Source organism: Urocitellus parryii, chromosome 14, assembly GCF_045843805.1.
Source record: "Urocitellus parryii isolate mUroPar1 chromosome 14, mUroPar1.hap1, whole genome shotgun sequence".
NCBI lineage: Eukaryota > Metazoa > Chordata > Mammalia > Rodentia > Sciuridae > Urocitellus > Urocitellus parryii.
This window is the reverse complement of record NC_135544.1, coordinates 28017585-28037681: the sequence shown is the minus strand read 5'-3', so window position 1 is coordinate 28037681 and position 20097 is coordinate 28017585. Positions and strand designations below refer to the sequence as shown.

Here is a 20097-nt window from a genome sequence, read left to right as displayed (position 1 = left end):
GAGCCTCTCTGGACTGACCTTTCTTATCTTTAATGTATTTGCCTTATGGCCCTCTTCACAGCATGCAAAGCCCAGGCCTTGTTCTCACTTCCCTAGGAGGCTTGTTAACTGCAGGCAGCAGGCTCAGCCAGCCCTGCCTACATCACTCTCCTGATAAGGAGCCAGCTCTCCGGGCAGGAGGGAGGAGGGAGGAGGGAGGAGGGAGGAGGGAGGAGGGAGGAGGGAGGAGTCCGTTGAAATAGACAACATGCCCAGTGCAGGATGTGAACAGGGAAGGATGGAGGGACAAGACCAGAACACTTGGCAGTGTCCAAGGTGCTCCTTCTAAGAGGCTTCCTGGCAGCTTGGGGGTGAGGTAGAGGCACACATCTGTGAGTTGAGGAGTGATAAAAGAACAGGAAGAATGTTGAAAAGAAAGGGGGCATGAGATTCACTAGGGTCTTGACATTTTTGTGTGAATGAAATCATGCGAAGGAGGAGTAGACCTCCTTCAAATCACAAGGCCCCCAACAGAAAACAGAACATGCATACCAGGCTTGTGCACCATGTGGATTTGCTTAAACATAGTCTTGTACCAGTCCTTGGGTCGGTCAACTGTCTGTAATAGAGAATATCCAATAGTTAATAAAACTGACCCGAGGTAAATATTGTTTTTCAATGTCTTCATTGCTTGTAGTTTATCTTTTTAGTAGCAATTTCTATTTAGTTATAAAAATTTTCTGACTCTTCACTATTACTTAGTGGTGATTTTAGCAATTTATCCTGTTATATATGCAAATTATAATTCTATTATCCCACCTCTGAGTTCATACTGAATTGGAGCGTTAGATGCTAGGGTTTTATTTGTTCAAATCACAGCTGTGCACTGACTGCATCTAGCTCTTTATATGTGACATTACCTTATTGTACACCGGTAGAAAAGTAAACATATATCTTTATAATCATAACTAAATGTTTTGCTTGACAAGATCTTTATCCCAACTCTTTCAAAGTTACATGGGCAAGAAATTTGACCATTTTGTTTGACACAGTTAGCTAAATAAACCAGATTTTCTAAGACTGTTCTCTTGATTTGGAAAGTTTGGTTAGTACTGCTACAAAAGTATTCTTGTACTTGTTAGCTCAAGCATTGGTTTATATTTTATATCCTAATTTTTCTTTTGGAAATAGAGTTACCACATTTTTCATCTGGAAATTGAGGGTCCTGTGCCAGATGGCTTTGGCAATGCTGCACAAGTAGATTAACATTAAGGACTACTTGACTTTATTTGCCAATCACCTCTGCATTCTCAACTCTTCCTACAATGGAAAACTGAAGGCAGCTGATTGACTATACAGTCAAGTGGCTGCAGCTGGTAGGAAGGACCTTAGTGATAAAACAGGAGACTGGCTTTTATTTGCTGGCTCAAATGGAATAGTTAAACATGTATCTTTTTTTTAAGTTATATTTTTTAAAGATGAACACAATATCTTTATTTATTTTTATGTGGTGCTGAGGATTGAACCCAGTGCCTCATGTGTGTAAGGCAAGCGCTCTACCTATCGCTGAGCTATAACCCCAACCCCAAACATGTATCTTTTAAAAACTTTATTGCAGTGTTGAGGATGGAACCCAGGGCCTTGATGTAGGTAGGCAAACGTACCACCTCTGAGCCCAACCCCTGTGCAACATTTAAGGGACTTTTATTTCCATAAAAGATCAACTTCCCTTCCATTAATCTTCATTTGTTTTACAGTATAAGAGCAACAAAAAATAATACATAACTTTGTGCAAAAATATTTTCTAGCCATACTTGGATGCAACCAATGGGAACAACGAAGCCTAATAAGTCAACTAACGTCACTGAAAATGGCAATGTATTTTGACGGACAGGAATATTTTGCTCAATTGTTGGAGGGCCTATATCAGGCAGGATTTCACAGTTATGGCATCTGCTAGCTTTATATGGTGAGCAAAGAGATGCCAGGCAATGCCCCATCAGTTGGCAAAGGAGAACATGAAACTAGTAAAACGGGATTTTAAAATTCAAGGGCCCTTTCTAGAAGAAGTCCTATAATCCTTTAAAGCTCTCTCTCTTTTTTTTTTTACAAATGCCATCATAGAGATTGTCATGCTTCATATTGTCATTATGAAAGTAGATGTCTACTCAAATCTGAGGAAATTTACTTTTAGATGTGTCCTTCAAAAACATTTTGCACAAACAGTAATTACCAAGACTTCATTGTGTTGTCGTCATCTATAACCTTGACTGAATAGATTTCAATTTTTCTACTCCTACAGTTTATGAAACATCAGAGTTTCACAATGAATTAACATGCAGAGATTCCCAAAAAGAAAACAGACATATTTTCTACATACCAGTTTACAGTAATTCTGTTCTAAGTTTTGCAACTTTCCAGTTCCAAGAAATGGTCAAACAAGTGTTATATTTGAATTAAAAGGAAGAAAACTTTGCATGTCTCTTAACTAGCTGGGCTTAATTACACGATCTCATGGGGTCTGAGCCCTAGTGATTTTTGTTGTTGTTTTTGAGAATGGCAGTAAAAGGCTGACAGAGACATCCCAGGGCGCAGGAGAGTGGTCAATCTAGAAAGCTCCTTCCCTTCATTAAAGTAACTCAAAAGTAGTGGGTATTGATTCTAGGCTTTCTGGAGCGTCTGGCCCATTTAATAAAATCCTGTTGCCTTGGTATATGTTGGTCATCTGAGCCGATACTACGACATGGTGCATTCAGTTAGTACTGCCTTTGGTGTATACACTGGGCAGAAATTTAATATGAAGTAATTTGAGTCTTATAATCATTCCTTTCTACACAGCTGAGAAAGGAAAATACCCTTGGAGATTCTTGGCCTGCTGTGGCTCAGAGATGGCCTGACTCAACATTTATAAACACAGCTATACTTGGGGATGTGCTCTGTAGGCTGCAAAATAGTAAACATGAGTAAGAGAAGTCTTCATAGACCTGGTCCTTCTTGGTAAAGTTTTAAAGGTCTAAGGAGAGAATGATTGTACATAAAATTACGGTTCCTTATAAGGAATTTCTGGGTTGCTTATGTTTTATTCTCTATTTTTAGAAGGCAAATGAGCATCACATGTCTAGTGTATGTACTTGCTTATAACTAAGCATGCTTTTGATTTATTGTTGAAAAATAAAACATAAATTTTAAGATTACCTGGTTTTCATTAACCATCAGTTTTTACCTTTAAAATACAAACAAAGCAAGACCTTGCCAGTTAAAAATCATGTCTTATGGATTAAATAATGGATCAAGTTTGCATGCCCATTATTACATATCATGTACTGACTTAAAAAATCTACCCAGAGGTTTCAGATAAAAGCTTTTGAGTCCAACTTTATAATTACATTAGAAAGCAAAGATCTCTTAGTATGTTTATATACTGTTCCTCAAGGATCAATTAGACAAAACTAACGACACCATCCCTGTCTGACTTGGTATCCTTACATTATTAGGTGGAAAAAAAAATCAAATTTAACAATTTGGAGTCAGAAAGCCTAAAAAAGGACACAAATGACCAAACACCACCATTGGAAACATGTAATCATTGTAAGACTGAAAATATTAGTCACAATCCCTGAACTTTTTCTGTTATTTCACTATGACAATCATCAGTTTCAACACAGAATTTTAGGACTTCACAATTCACCCCATTCAACATTCTAGCAATCTAATGAGTCAAAAGCCCCAGTTCCTGCTGTACTGATTTTTTTTAACTTCAATTAAAACACGGATGCTTATATCAATCAATTTTAACTCTTTTCTCTGTATATGGACTCCTCATATAATAAATGCAGGTTCAAAAAGAGAAGAAAAGCCCCACACTTTAGCTTTTTTGGAATGCTTCAGTCTTACCACTGATTCTTCCTGATCTCTTTCCCATTCTTTCCCTCTACCCATGATTGTCTTTGGCTCCCCAGGTTTGCATTCCAGGGAAGCAGCTCTTGGCAACACCCAGCCCTTTATGTGGGCTTGGCCAGCAAACTGTGTGCCTCTGGGGGAGCTCCTTTCTCACACCTCCCCCCAATTTCACCTGCAAAGATGCTGTGGCTCTCATCCTGGTGTCCCCAGTCCTCCTTCTCCCCTTCTCCCCGGCAAGCACAAGCCTCCTCTTCAAGTGGACCTGGTCAGCACGCAGCTGCCTGCCCTGGCTCTCAATAGCTGCCTCTGCTGCTGCTGAGCTTTGCCAGAAGGGGCTGCCCCCGACACACTGAGCAATGCTTTGGCAGAGTTTAAAGACTTAAAAAAAAAAAAAAAATTCCCAACACTTTCACTTATCATCCCCAGAGAGCGCCCAGCAGGCTCAGTTGACAGGGGACACTCAGATGTGTATTTTTCTTTAGACACTTTTCCCTTTCCATAACATTAGCTCCCTTCACTCCAATCATCTCACCTCCCAGCTCCCAATTCACAGCTCTGCATCTCCTGGTGTTAACACACATCCATTTCAAGAAACAAAATCACTGGTTTATTTGCAATGCATGTGGGAATTCAAGGCAGCCAAAGAATTTGCTTTTTTTTTTTCTTGTTCCTTCTCTTTTTTCTCTATGGCTCTATCTATTCTTATTTTCTTTAAAAAAGTTTTATCATTTAATTTAAAAAATCACAATTTTCATGACTCTTAATTCAAATGGAAAAACAGGTTGCGTAATTTTCTTCAATGGACAGTTCTCTTTCTCTGCCACACAGCATAATATTCATGAGAACTCAATGGCACAGAGGGCAATCCTCATTATATAAGACCCTAGGAATGCACAAAGCCACGCACAATCCATCCTTTGTAGAGGCTGTGCATAGACCCAGGCAGACGCACACGCTGGCATTTCCTACCGTTCTAATTGCTGTGGGGATTCCGGATTCATCCACTGGCCCAATCCCCGGGTAATGTGGAGCTTTGATGACTGTCACTCTCTTCTCTTCCTCTGAGGATCTGTACAGGGGGATTGAGCTGCTGGTGGTACCGTCCAGAGACTGTGCATGCTGGGAATAGGTCTCTGCAGAATCTGTGCAGAAAATTTGGTGAAATATAATATATTGGATGCAAAAAGACTCAAAATTAATAGTGCCTCTTGTACTTCTGTGCCAATTGTAACATAGAGATCATATTTCCATGGCTCTGTCTTTTAATTCATTGACTTTGTTTTTGAGCAGCTTGTGGTATAGAGGATATAGTGTAGATGTGCCGTGAACAGGCTCTAACATAGAAGACCTCAACATTTATGACATTTGTTGAATGGCTGTTTGACAGCCACTGTTAAGTGAACACGACATGTTCGACCTCGTCTTCCCTTCCAGTAATCATGAGGGACTATCTTGGGAGGGAGACAACAATCAGTTCTGATGAGGGGGCAGAAGCTGAGATGAATTCAGTAATTTCCCTCAAGTCACAATTCATACCAATGTTATTCTTGTGATACCACTGACCACCAATGACAGTGACTTCATAAAAAAACCAAGTGAACAAAAAAATCACTTTAAAAATTTTTACATCCAAACAGGCATGAATGTTAAAGGTTATGGGTAAAAACAAAAACAACAAAAACAAGAAATCTTTAAAATGATTAGTATAAATTGAGTTGGGTTTAAATAGCCAATGGCTATAAAAGGCCCAAACCATAACGTTTTACCATTTGAAGATAGCAATGGTATTGAGGATATCAATTAGAGGAAGCTTGTCAAGATCCTATCTTCCTGTTATCTTTATCAACTTCTAGTGTACTTTCAGAAGCAACCAAGGGGACACCCAAGTATTATATTTTCCACGTATGCTGAGTTTGAAAATACCTACTGCCATTCATCTGGCAAAATTAGCAATAAGACATCCTGTCTTTTATCAATTAGTTTCAAAATTTTGGTGACTAAGAATGTTACTTTCTTTATACTGTTTATGCCATAGGTTGGTAGTTCTGTCACTCAGAAAGTTCTTTTATGTGGAAACAGAAGAGCCCTATGTTTCTGGATAGAATTCATTGATATCACTCAGATGTACATGTGTGGGGGTAGATGTACATATATATGTACACACACATATACATACACAAATATTATAAATACATGTGTTTTTCATGAAAAATTGTATGAACATCATAAGTGAACATTTTAAAAAATTCAACTCATCTTTATAAGGGAAATTGGAGTTAAGGTCTAACATTTATAGCTATTATTATTATTATGAATATTTTCAATTTAGTTTGCAACAGAAAAGCATTTTTAGTATATATTTTAAAAGAATGGATAAAGCTAGGAATAAAACTGCTTTATGTACCAACGAATATGAAATAAATATCTTTTCAAATTCCAAAAAGGACTTGAGAGCATAATCCTAGTATTTTAATCATCAATGAATGTTTTTCGAAAAGTTAGTACGTTCAAAGTCCTAACCTAAGCACATGGAATCAACTCTGTCTTTACCTATGTTTCTTTAGGTTATAGACTGTAGCTTATGCAATGGAAGTTAGTTCTTCATTTTATTATTCTTTTATATGGTCCACTTAACTCTTATCTTTGCAATCCCTTGTCCCCAACTAACTATAAAGAGTAAACGTATAAATTCTTGTAAAATTCTTCTACTATCACAGCATTGGCCAATTAGAATTTGTTTGATGTTTATAAGAGAAAATTCTTCCCTTGTAGTATAGTTAATATGTAAAATCTGCTCATTGATAAGGTCTAAAATCAAAGCCTCTCTCTATTTGAATATTTATAATTTTTTTGTTTGACGTAATGGTGCTGGTAGGAGGGATAAAACTGTGTTCATTAGGACAAGCAATTGGATAAAGAGTCACACTTTGATAATAAGTATTTGGGAAAGTGTTGTGGATATCCAGAACAATTTGTAAAGTTTTACTTTATATGTGTGATTCTATATAGTTCCATTACAAAAATCTGAATATAATGGATTTCTGTTATAATACTAAATATGGGCTGGTGGTTAAAGGAAAAATTTTTGGCACAGGGAAGTTCTACTTTCTTGTACTCTAAAAGGACATCATTATAAGATGCACAGATGATCCCCAGGGGTAGCATTAAAGAAGGCACAAGTATGAGTCTTTAATGAGTCCCACAGCTGCATTTGAAGCCTTACAAAAAATTTGTTGACCATGGAAGCTGAGTTCCACCATGTACAGCCTGGATATTGCCATAACATATTCTTTAGTAAACTAGGGATTATCATGATCTTTCAGTATGGAGTCACTATTGGGAAGGTGGGGTGCTGCCTGTTGTCAACCAGGGAATAGCAAAGTCCTGTATTCTGGTCACTTTTTCTCTGTTGCTGATTTGCAGTGGCCAGAGGATGTGTCCTCTCCTTTTTTCCTTTCCTGAGAGGCATATGTGGGCATGCTCTCCTCAGCTTCTTCTCTGCTTCTTGCTCTCCTGGAAGCTTTCTCATTTCTCAACATCACAGAAGCTTTTTCAGCCTGAATTCATATAGTGGTTCAATTTGGTATGTTTTTTAATGTTTGGGGGTTTTAGAAGTATTTATTACATTCTTTTCTAAACCATGCTAATATATTTTATATAAGATTTTTCTTTTTATGGCATAGCATCTTTTTTTTTCGGGAGGTTTAAAGAATTTATGAGGCCCACCAAATTATATGCTTAAATATTTTTATGTTTTCTTTTTCCTGGAGGAGAGCTATATTTTTCATCTGATCCTTAATCCCCAAAGGGTTAAGAACTGTTTCTCTATAAAATTATGGAATCATCATTTAAGAGACCTCTGAAGTTTCCCTTGTTTAGCTTCCTACTACCCCATCCCAAACTGATGACCTTCCGGTCTTGGTCTGCATGGTAGTTTATTACCGTGTGAACCAGTACTTTATTGTTTTATTACTTTGTGAGACAGCCTGTTCCTTTGTCACAGTGTTTTGACTGTTAAACCATTCTTCCTTAAATATATAAACCAAAAAGAACATTCTACAGCAAAAGTTCTTCCACAAAGGTAAAATCTGCCTCATGGAAAAGTACTACATTAATGTTCCCTGAGGAGTGTAGACTCTCCTCTCCCTAACTGTATCTTTTCCTTTCTACCTGCCACCTCAAATATCAAATAGCCTTTTTCCAGGCTCAGAGGTAGATGGGATCATGGTCTTGGAAGAGCTGGGTATCTGTTTTGTCTGATGTTGAAACCTCTGCCCTGGTTCCTCCTAGGACAGGTCATTAAAGAGTGGAGTGTTGAAACATCCTGCCTCACTTTGATGCCTTCTGTTTTTCTCGTGTGTGCTTTGTACTAATATTGAAATAGCTGCGGGACTCATGGTGCTCACATCACTTACCAAGGGATCTGCCATGCTGCATGATCATGCTTGAGTTGAGCGAGGCTGGGAGAGAATACGCCGAGGGGGAGAACGGCCGTTGATAGTAACTCATTGGACTCACAGCTCCTCCAGAGTTGCCATTCACTGTTATCTGGCTCTGAGGAAAGGGCAGAGGCATCCTGTTATAGCAAACAGTTCCTGTAAACATCCCTCCTTTACTTGACAAGGAAAGGCTTCCAACTGCATGACAGTAATCAACTGCCAAGTTCTGATTTATTTCAAAAACTGATGTCATAGGGGCAGGGCACATTTTTTTTCAGTCTCTCTCTCTCTCTCTCTCCATTTTATTTCTGAAAGTCACTCTCCTCTATATCAGAGGGCACAGAAGGTGGCTAGAAAGGATGGAAGCAGTTAGACACTCTGTTCACAGAAGTGCCTAGTGGTATCAACAGGAGTCACCGCTACATAAACTTGGAGGGTGCATGTGCTCCTAAAAATCATGACTTAAGTAGTTGTGACTTAAATTTCACATGCAGGATTTGAAATGAATGCTCTGACATAAGGGAAGGGATTGGTTCTCAGATTTAGGAATATCCTCTAGTGAATAAAGGTTTCCAAAACAAAGTGAATAATCTAAGGAACAACCTTTTCTAGAAGAGTCACATACCTAGTAAGGCATCAGAAAGACACGTTAAAATACTCACTTTTCCCTACTTCAAACTTCATCATTTATTAACAATTTATTTCAATTAATTTATATATGAATGTTTTGTAGTCCCAAAGGTATCTCAAGATTCTTGTTGAAGATGATCATAGATAGGCTTCTTTTTGAAGTTTTTATAACATACAACCTGGTGCTAACCATATAGTAGACATTCAATAGATACATATTCTAATTGAACTGAATCAGCTTAGTTTTCACAAGTTAAGCTCAGGAATAACAATTCACAGCACAGCGATGAGTATTATGGAGATTATGTACTGCATGCAAATAAGACAAAACATTAGTAAGAACTTTCAGTTAAAATTGTCTTATAGCTGAATACACACAAACACGCTTATGTACATAAAGACCCATAATTTGCGAGATTTTCCTACTTATTTTAAAACAAAATAAACTTCTATTATACAGGCTTGAAACATAGACAAATAATTACATAGTTCCATAATTTCACTTTAAAATAGGTTATGTTTTCAAATGACCTAGAATAAATCTGATTTTATTACCTCATAGCCATAACACATAGATACTAAAATCAATAAACATTTCATTATAAGGATTGCACTTTTAAAATACTTTTTTTAGATGTTAGGAAAATTGCTTTCCTATCATAACCAATCATTTTTGAGTACCTTCTACCTGGAGAGACCTGGACATTCAATGTGAGGCACAGATCTGATCAAATGTTTCAGAGCCTTTAAGTATCCCTGGGGAGTGATCTGAGGATGTTTTTGATTACTTGCTCAAATCAAGTCTCGTGGATCTTTATAAATATAATCTTAATGCTATTGCTCTAATGTGCTATAATTAATGTTAAAAGTAGGAGATTAATTTTTATTTAAAAATCAGTAGGTTGCAGTGGGTTGAGTATCCATTATCCAAATGCTTGGGACCAGATGGATTTTGGAATACTTATATATACATAATTACATACCTCAGGGATGGAACCCAAGGCTCAACATGCAATTCATTTTTATTTCATTCATGCCTTATACACATATGCTGAAAGTAATTTTAAATAATAATTTTAGTGCACCTGCATTTTGACTGTCCTTTCACATGGAGTCAGGTGTAGAATTTTTCCACTTTACCATGCCATGTCAGTGCTCAAATTTTTTCAGATTTTGAAGCATTTTGGATTTTGGAGTTTTGGGTTAGGAATACTCAACCTGTATGTTACGAAACTTAAGAAACTGAATCCTATTTTGATGGTTTCGATAATATTCAGGGATTATAAATGAACACTGAACGTAGATTTACTCTTTTTTATTGTGTTAAACCAATCAAGATTTTAGTAATTAAATAACACTATTAGAATTTTCAAAAATACTATAGTGACTATAATTAATGATGAGGAGAAACATCTCACGAAGAACCTATGAGCAATAAACTGATAACTGGAATCCATTTCAGTTGCCGTGCCCCCTGACTGTGTACACAAGACCATCTGCATAACTGAAGATCCCAGAGAGTCTCAAAAACAGACAACTGAAGAGATCAGTGCATGAATTGATATGCTCTGGCAGGACATAGGCAGCCATACCTGACAAGCACCTGATAACACAGGCTGGTCCCCTGCTGTGGCAGGGAGGGACGTTTAGTGGAGTAAGACCTATAATATGTTTTAAACACCTTCATTGGGTGACTACCAAAACCGATCCAAAAAAAGATGGATGGGATTCATTTTCTGTAATTGCAGAGTCTTAAAAAATATATGGCTTCCTAAAACATTTCTCTATGCATGAATGTTGCAGATTTAATGTCCTGGATAGAATATAGAAAGTATGTAACATGAATAAAATTTTGTTTATGACAGTGCTCATTTGGAACTTCATTGTAACATTTATTTTAGGAAAATAAATCCCCATTTATTTATTTATTTATTTTCTGCCTAAAAGTGATGTGCCTTTGAAATGGAAACCATTAATTCTACATTATATGCAATTGAAAATTTGTGCCATGACATTTTGAAGCATTTTAGGCATTCGTTAATAATTTATTAGGAACTGCTTGGCATATGGACACTTTTCAATGACATAGCATGTAGAAAAAATATTTATAGATGGAAGGCAAATATAAATAATGTAGTCATACATTTCTGTACTGGAGTGGCTCAGGAAAAATAATTCCACAACAATCACAGGGCTAAATTTCTGTAATGTTAATTAAGATTATTTACATCATCCTCTCCTGTGAGGCAAAAGGGTTCAAAAGATGTAGTTTTTTAGTAAAAGGCAAGTAAGAAGAATTAGCACCACTCAGTCAGTAAGCACTTCTGTGAGAAACAAAGATATTAAACTATTTACATAGGACCATTAATATGAGTCAGTGAGGAAAAATGTTATCTACCAGGTATTAACATTGGATTAAAATTTTTGAAACATTTTAGACTTTTTCTACATTCTAATTATAACAGCATACTTATTTAACTTTCTGAGATAACTCATATTAAGGAAAATCACTGTACAACTCACCAGCCATAACCATATACTAAGCCATAAGCAAACCATTTTGAAGCAATCATAAATAACTCTAAATTAAGTAAAGAAAATATAAGTAAATTTTATAGCTCGAAGTAATCTTAATGAGGATGATTGTAGTGCATCTCCCTGGCAGATGGTATAGAATTGGTTTACTCATCAACACCTATGTGAAAAAAAAAAATGTTCAGCTGCATCACAAGATGGCAGACAAGAAATCAGTCTTTGTAAAAAACGGTGGAGGCGAAGGAAGGAAGAATAATTACATGAGTGGTGGCAGGGGTGGTTAAGGTGGTGCCATCTGTCACAGCAGACCTCTGACCCCAGGTTGGGGAAGGTGTCTCAGAACAGTCAGTGGTGTCAGGGTTACCCATCTGCAGCTCAGCTAGAATGGATGCGGAGGACTCGCTCTCAGAGCGGGAGGAGTGCTCGCCCAGGGAGGAGTCTGTCCTGAGAGAGCCTGGGTCCTGGCTGTGGACAAGGCTTTCGGGAGCTAGGAGAGGGTGTTTATAGGAACAATGTGACAGGCTCTGGGGCTTTGGCAGGCACGGAGGCCCCAGATCATCAGGTGGCTGTGCTGGGCTGGAGCCTCTATCTGCTGCAAAAGTGACTCCTTTTTGGTTAAAAGGAATCGCAGGAAAAGGGCACGAAGAAGCAGCTTCTGATGTGGTTTGTCTGTGTGTCTGTGAAGCATTTACCTCCAACACACTGGCAGCTAAGTGCTGATTTCCACGCTGAGTTTGAGGAAAAATAATAAGAACAGATATGAATTATCCAATGAACAAAAACATCTCTGTTTGGCAATGGGGCGGAGAAGGCAAAGCATTTGGTTTTATTTGCAAGCACTTTAAGAAAATACACTCAGATGGATTAGGTGTCAACCACACAGTACAGAGAAAACATGGAAACATGAAGAAAACGAAGCCAGGCAGTGTTTTTTGGAAACAAGACTAGTTTTCACACGACACTGCAAACTAAGTTTGGGTAGTAGGGGCTGTGAGTGTTGACATAAGAGATTTCTCCCTCAAAAGTTTGAGCTTTTTGTCCTGGTGACAGCAAAATGATTATCAGATTGTCCATGGCTGGGCAGCATTAGTTTGACCTTCACAAGAGAAGCCTTGTAGCATAGCTCTTCCTGTGGCCTCTCCATGGCCATAATGTCCCCAAACTATAAATCAGTTTGCCTCATTTTTTTTTTCCTGGCTTATGGATTTAAATACTGATCAAACTAAAAAACAACTAAGTGGAAAGGGGATTTGTTTCCTTTCCACTCGTTGAGTCTGTTGATTTCACTGAAACATGAAAAAAACAACTGAACTTTAAAATAGCAGTGCAAATAGAAGTTCTTATGTGTGAAAGTGAAGTGAAAAGAAAAACCAGCCAGTGGGAATGGTTAGAAGGCACCGTCCTTGGTTAGAGCTAATGTTAAATCTCAGGAAAAGGAGAAAGAAACGGAAGGAGAAATAAAAGGTTTAAGATCATCAAAGCTATTTATAATATGCATATATGTTGGAGGGATTGTCTGCAGCAGGAAGGGAGAAGATGGTCCATTAAACATTTTTGCATTCATCTCATAATTTTGATGGTGTCTGACCACACGTATTAAATATAATGATAATCATAAAACTCCGTGAATGAATGAAACTTCAAAGCAACTTTTCCCTTTTAGTCTCCCCTCCTTGCAGAATACAGGATCTTGGGGGTATTTGAGACACTGCCAGGTATAAGATGGCTAAAAGCATTATGGGATATTATCATCAAGGAGGGACGTGGATTAAAAAGAATTGTATAAACTTAGCAATATTGCCTAGTAAAGATTTAAGTGGTACCATTTGGTGTCCTTGGCCAGCCATAATTTTCATAGGAGCTGATGTCATATAGGTTGAGGACCTCATAAAAGTCATAATTATTTTTTTTTGCCTCAGGCTTTTAATTGAATACTTAAAATGCACCATATAAAAATTTCTCTCTGGGTCATAGATCCCTTAGAAAGCTCTTGATTCTTTTCTTAGGAAAATTGTAAAAGTTCATGCATACATAAGGTTCTGTATAAACAGAAATACTTGCTTCTTCATGAATCATATTACATTTGTTTCTATAGCTAGAACTGTAAAATTCAATAGTTGGTCACCCAAATATTTCTTTTTGGGGAGCTACTGGGGATTGAACTTAGGGACACTCAACCATTGAGCCACATCCTCAGCCCTATCCTCAGGGGCTCATGCACTCTTTAAAGCACATCCTTAATCCAAGGAAGTTAAGAAATTCCAACCCTGCATAAAAAAACAGATTTCCATATTCTATTTTTATTTAATAAGCTTTGTTATTGTTGTTGTTTAAACATAGACATTTTAAATGATTTTTTTCTTACTGTTTATGATTTTTAAAATCTCTAGAACTGATTGATTTTAAGTCTGAATTACCTAGACTCAAAAGGTAATGGGAGTGTATCCATTGTATTAGAAAACATTTATAATAATTGTAGATTTTATTGGGACAGAGCTACAATTTTATGAAACTATAATAATTATAATTTAATACATCAAATTTTGATTCAAGTCTGAATGAAATTCAATATGAAGCACTCTTTGGATAGAGTCAGTGGAATTTCTTACTGTAAAGTGCTTTCACTAAACTAGTTTCCATATAATCATGAAAATATTCCATGGATCTTTAAATTTGTGTATACTAAGTGAAAATTCTGTTAAATATTTTAAACAATAAAAAAGAAGTTGAGTCATCTGCTTAAATGAGTTTTTGGTCCCCTTAAGAATTAGAAAAAATTAATGACTTCAACTCTCATGAGATTGACTCTCCGTGTCCTTTGATGTGAAACATGTCAAAAACTAAGGCATATTCTTCCCATGATTACCTGGGTCATGGCATTGCATCTGGGAATGGTCTTTATCTATTCATTCATTTTTCCAAAGAGAATACACACAGAAAAGAGAACTGTTTCATCTTTTTTATTTTTCTTGCTACCTCCTGACATGGTCACAATTTTGAGTCTCTTAAGATGTGTATGTGGGGCATGTATGTATGTGTAGGGTGTATGTGTGTGTGCATGTGTGTCTGAAGGTAACATGAAATACTTGCTTCTTGACGAATCATATTACATTTGTTTCTATAGCTAGAACTGTAAAATTCAATAGTTGGTCACCCAACTATTTCTTTTTGGGGGGGACTGGGGATTGAACTCAGGGACACTCAACCATTGAGCCACATCCTCAGCCCTATTTTATGTTGTTTTATTTAGAGACAGGGTCTCACTGAATTGCTTAGCACCTCATTTTTGCTGAGGCTGGCATTGAACTTGCCATCTTTCTGCCTCAGCCTCCCAAGCTGCTGGGATTATGGGCCACTGTGCCAGGCTATCTATTCATTTATTAAGTAAAGTTTTGAAATACCTTGGAATCCTTTTACATGACCTTAATCTCCACACTAACGAAATGCCCCTGGACAGAAGAGTAGAGGTAACGAACCATCTCATATACATTTCCCCAGAAAATGTGAGAAAAGAAGAAAATGAATGTGAAAAAAAAAAGGAGGGAGGAAGAAGTATTATCTTGCTCTGGACTACACTGCAGTAGCAACTTTATTTGCATGTAGTGGCAGAGATGACTGCAGAAAATCACCCTGTTTTATGTCTCCTTTGCAAGACTATGTAAAGCTAAGCTGTCTGAATATGGGTCAAGGGTCACTAACTTTTTATGAATTTGAGATGCTTTTTGTTTTCGCTAAAATTATTGAGGGAGGAGCTAGAAACGCCAGCTAGCTGCTGCCTGGTCTTTACAAAGAAAGGGAAACTTCCCAAAGCTTGGCATCCCTATTTCACCTGATTATTAAAAATAGCATTGAGCCTGTTGGTCCAACTTAATTCAATCCAGAATGTTAAGGAGAATCTGTGGATGAGAAAGATGACTAAATCAAGTCTGGAGCTCCCTGAGTAATGAAGAGCAAGGGAACTCAGAGGAAGGTAGATGTCAGAAGTGGAAAAAGCACAGTGAGTTGGAGGTAAGCACAGCAAACTCAAGTGCCTGCCATGGAGCAGGAAGCCATCTGGACTATGCAAATCAAGCCAGATACTAGGTAACTCAGAGAATGCTGGGAACCAGGACAGAATGGAGAAAGCATATTCCCCAAAGGCAGGACTGATCTGCCCAATGTCCTTTGACTTGAAAGATGTCCCAAGCTAAAGCACTTTCTCTCTAAAATCATCATGTCATGTGTGATATCATTAAAAATAAAAAGTAAATTAAAATTAAAAATTTCATTAAAAATGAAATTAACTCAGTGACAACCACAGCATATCAGTAGTCATAAGCCCTCAAACCACCAGTTTGTTGACTCTGTAGATGTAGAAGATGGAGGTGGAAAGAGGGAAGATGGATGTGGACTTGGTGTGAAGCTGGGATAGGAAGAAAGTGCATGGCGTGGCAGGATGTGGTGAGTGAAGTACTTATTTGGAGGCAAATATTTAACTGAGAGATAAGAGCTCAGTAACTGAAATAAACATTATTTGAATGCAATATTAGGGAAAAAATCAATGCAAACAAAAGTCCATACTGAATAAAATTTCCAAAGTTTAAATAAAGACCAGTGCCATGCCAAGCCATGTTGGAGACTGAGGAAAAAAGAACAGTTTGTGTACATGATTTTTTTGCAGGAGGTACTGGGGATTGAACTTATGGGTGCTCAACCACTAAGCCACATCCACATCCTTATTTTTGTATTTTGTTTAGAGACAGGGTCTCACTGAGTTGCTTAGCACCTCAACATTGCTGAGACTGGCTTTGAACTCTCGATCCTCCTGCCTCAGCTTCCCAAGCCACTGGGATTACAGGCATGTGCCACCACGCCCAACTGTGTCCATGATTTTTTTTGAAAGCATATGCCAGCAATAGTGTTTCCAAACTCTACATCTTTGCTGATCTCATGTTTAATTGAGAGAATAGTCATGTTTGACAATTTCCTCTTGACCAATGAAGAGCTTAAATATTTTTTTGTTTGACTTAAGATGAAATAAATTTATGATAATTTTTTTTTGGTAAATAAAATCATCTGAACTTTGAATAATTCATTTTAGTAAAGCTACCTTTCAAATTCTCAGTATTTTCAAAAGATCTAAATACTCTAGAAATAAAACCATTAAAAACATACACAAATGTATATGTAGAGGGACATATTTTCTCTTCAGCTTTATGTTCCATATTTTCTCTTTAGCTTGACAGGGCCTTGGGGACTAAGATATTGACATTTTCCCTTTAACATCTTTAGCCACTGAGCTTCTAGGCCTCATTTCTCAAGGAACATGTGGGGCACGTATTCAACAGCAAGCAAAGGGATTTAGCAGGTTTTTGTTTGTTGTTTGTCTGTGAGGTTAACAAATTGCAAAAGATGTAAGTCATATTGTTTGACTTTGACAACAGGTGGGAGAGCCTCCTGGGGGCCTTGGATCTGCAGTCAGGTAGACTTGGTCAAGTTGTATCATCATCCTTGGCCTCAGTTTCCTCATATGTAAAATATGAGCATAAGTAAAACCCATCTCATAAAGTTTGTGAAAAATTAAATGAGATAATGTAATAAAGGTGTTTGGCACAGTGTGTTGTAATAACTGTTATTTATTTTTTTTTTTTTCTTCATGGCTTGTTTCTTTTTTTTTTTTTAATTTATTTATTTTTTTTTATTGTTGGTCATTCAAAACATTACATAGTTCTTAATACATCATATTTCACAGTTTGATTCAAGTGGGTTATGAACTCCCAATTTTTCCCCGTATACAGATTGCTGATTGCCCACCATTTGGGAGATGTAGAGGATTTCAAGATTCTTATGATTTTTAAATGGGGATAACAATCCCAAATATTCTCTAACATTCAGTCTTTCTCTTACACACACACACACACACACACACACACACACACACACATCCGATGATGACATTGTCAAAGATCTTGTAAACTCATAGCAAAGTGGTTACAGAACATTGGTTGACCAGACTAATGGAATACATCAAAGATCAGATCTGGTACTTATGGGGATGGTCCAGGAAGTATACTCTGTAGTTTGTACTTTTTCTATCATTTCCACACAGCTGACACTTATTCCTTACTCTGCATATTGATTTCTACATATTGATCCCATGGAGCAAAAGAAATGAGTTTTCTCTCTGATCTACTTGACAGATAAATTCCCCTTTGTGTCCCCAACATATGTGCAGTAGTTGCTGTGGAAGGCTTTGGCAAATGATTGATTATGTTGTTTCATAACAGAAGGGCCAAGTTTATCCCTTAGACGCAAAGAGCATAGCACGTAGAAACGCCATCAAAGACCAGGTGTAGCTTTTTGCTGTCTTTTCAAAGCTTCTGGCTTAGGCTTTCACACATCTGACACTGAGAACAGTGTGACAATTTTAGCAACGGTATATTTGTTCACACAGCAACAGAAGGATAACATGCCTCATTTTTTCGTCTTTCTATACATAAATTTGTGGGAGGTAAATTTTAAAATGTGCAGTTGACAAACCATAACCTCTAGCCATAACCTCTAACAGTAGCCTATAGTCATTTATTTACACTAACGGTCAGACTTTCATAATAACAATCATATGTAAATGAAACTTCTTCAATACTAAAATTTGTTTTCCAGTCCTTAGTGTAGATTGCTTTTGTTCCTTAGTCTTCTAATTTCTTGGGAAACTAATTTTTTATAATAGCACATATTCGACTGATTTATAGAGTATGGCTTATAGTGCTTGATGTTTACTAAGATTTCTTGCAAGAATGTGAAATGTAAGTATTTAAAATGGAAAGGTCACCTGTGTAAAAAACCATTAAATGGAAAATGAGGGTTAAAGATGATGTATATTACAATAGTAATGATGTGAAAACGAATTAAATGTTCATCAATAGATGAATTGATAAAGAAAATGTAGCATATACATACAATGGAATATCCTTTTGCATTAAAAAAAAAAGGCAATCTTGCAATATGTTATAACCTGGGTGAATCTGGAGGACATTATGTAAGTGAAGTAAACTAGTCACAGAAGGATGAATACTGCCTCATTCCCCTTATGCGAGGCATCTAACACAGTCAAACCCATGAAAGCAGAAAGGACAGTGGTATTCGCCAGGGGCTGTGGGGAGGTTGAATTGAATTGCTTTCAATGTGTGCAGAGTTTCATTTATGCATGATGAGTGAACTGTAGAGATCTGCTGTATGACATTATGCCTGTAGTTGACTACACTGTAGAGAACACTTCAAATTTGTTAAGAAGGTAGATCTCATGGTACCTGTTCTTACCAGAATAAAAAATAAGACAATTAAAACTGCAACAGCTTTATGCTTCCTTTTTTGACTGTTAGGACACACTCTATCTTGAAACAAACTATAAGTCTGATGAAGAAAAGTCTTATTTACCAGTATAAAAATGAAGTAGTCTTAAAAATAATATATTTCTTTTCCCCAATCAGGCCCATAATTTGTAAAAATGACATCATTTCAAAATAATAACGGTTACTTTATGTTGAAGAATTACTGTGTAGCAGGCACTATGCCAACCTTCCTATATGTATTATTTTACTTAAACCTCATGGCAACTCTAGGAGATGAATGCTATTATTAGCTCCATTTTATAGATGAAAAACTGAGGCTCAAGAAGGTAGAATAACTAATCAGAAGGTCCTACGTTAATATCACCTTGGAAGATCTGCTCTCCTCCTAGGCTTTCTTAATTGCACTCCAAATGTCAAGATTAGGTTTTCAAATTCCGTCTTATACTTGCCCCGTCTGCAGCACTTGAGCAGTGAACCATTCCTTCTCCGTGTGATTTCCCCTCTTGTCTATTCACCTGCCCCAGATCTCTGGATTTCCTCCATCTGAGAATATGGCTTTCAGTCTCCTGGGCTGGTTTTTCCTATTAATGTTGGGATTTGCTTAGGCTCAATTCTTGGGTATCTTCTTTTCTCCGTACTCGTTCCCTGTTGACCTCACTCAAGTCTCACTGGCTACGAGAAACGTCTGTAAGCTGATGGCTTTAACTGTGAACTTATTTCCTGAATTCCAGACTCTTGTATCCAACTGGACACTTCACCTCTCCCTGTGGGTGTCTTAGGGACACCTCAAAGTTATCATGTCCCAGTTGGACGTGGTGGTGCACACCTGGAATCCCGTGACACTGGAGGGTGAGGCAGGAGGATTGCAAGTTTGGGGCCAGCCTCAGCAACTTAGTGAGACCCTAAGCAATTTAGTGACACCCTGTCTCAATAGCAACAACAATAACAATAACAACAACAACACAAAAGGGTTGGGGATGTGACTCAGGGACCCTGGGTTCAATCTCTAGTACCAAAAAAAAAAAAAAAAAAAAAAAAAAAAAGAAAGAAAGAAAGAAAGAAAAAATCATGTCCCAAATAGTATCTGCTTCCCCTGACTGCTCTGCCCATGGTTGTTTGGTCTCTGTTGATGGCAACACCACCCTCTCAGCTGATGTCAACCTTGACTCTTCCTCTCACGCCCCATGAGCAATCTGCCAGGAAGTCCCTTGTACTGTACTTCTGAAATATAGCCACATAGTTGAATTTCTCACCACCCCTACTGCTTCCCCCTGGCTTTCAGT

The 20097-nt window shown here is 37.4% G+C and overlaps 1 protein-coding gene across 25 annotated transcripts in view; it reads right to left on the bottom strand.

Annotated features, from left to right (window-relative positions):
* Positions 1–20097, bottom strand: part of Sorbs2 (sorbin and SH3 domain containing 2) — a 173439-nt gene that overhangs the window by 56402 nt on the left and 96940 nt on the right. For 20 of the 25 annotated variants that reach the window (XM_026389435.2, XM_077792510.1, XM_077792512.1 and 17 more), the window contains 3 exons: positions 8295–8433; positions 4849–5021; positions 532–598 (listed from right to left, as the gene is read on the bottom strand). In XM_026389435.2, coding sequence (XP_026245220.2) covers positions 532–598; positions 4849–5021; positions 8295–8433 — 379 coding nt within the window. Of the gene's footprint in view, positions 1–531; positions 599–4051; positions 4206–4848; positions 5022–8294; positions 8434–11743; positions 12212–20097 lie in introns of those variants that run through there. The other 5 variants (XM_077792508.1, XM_077792509.1, XM_026389448.2 and 2 more) reach the window with 2 other exon arrangements.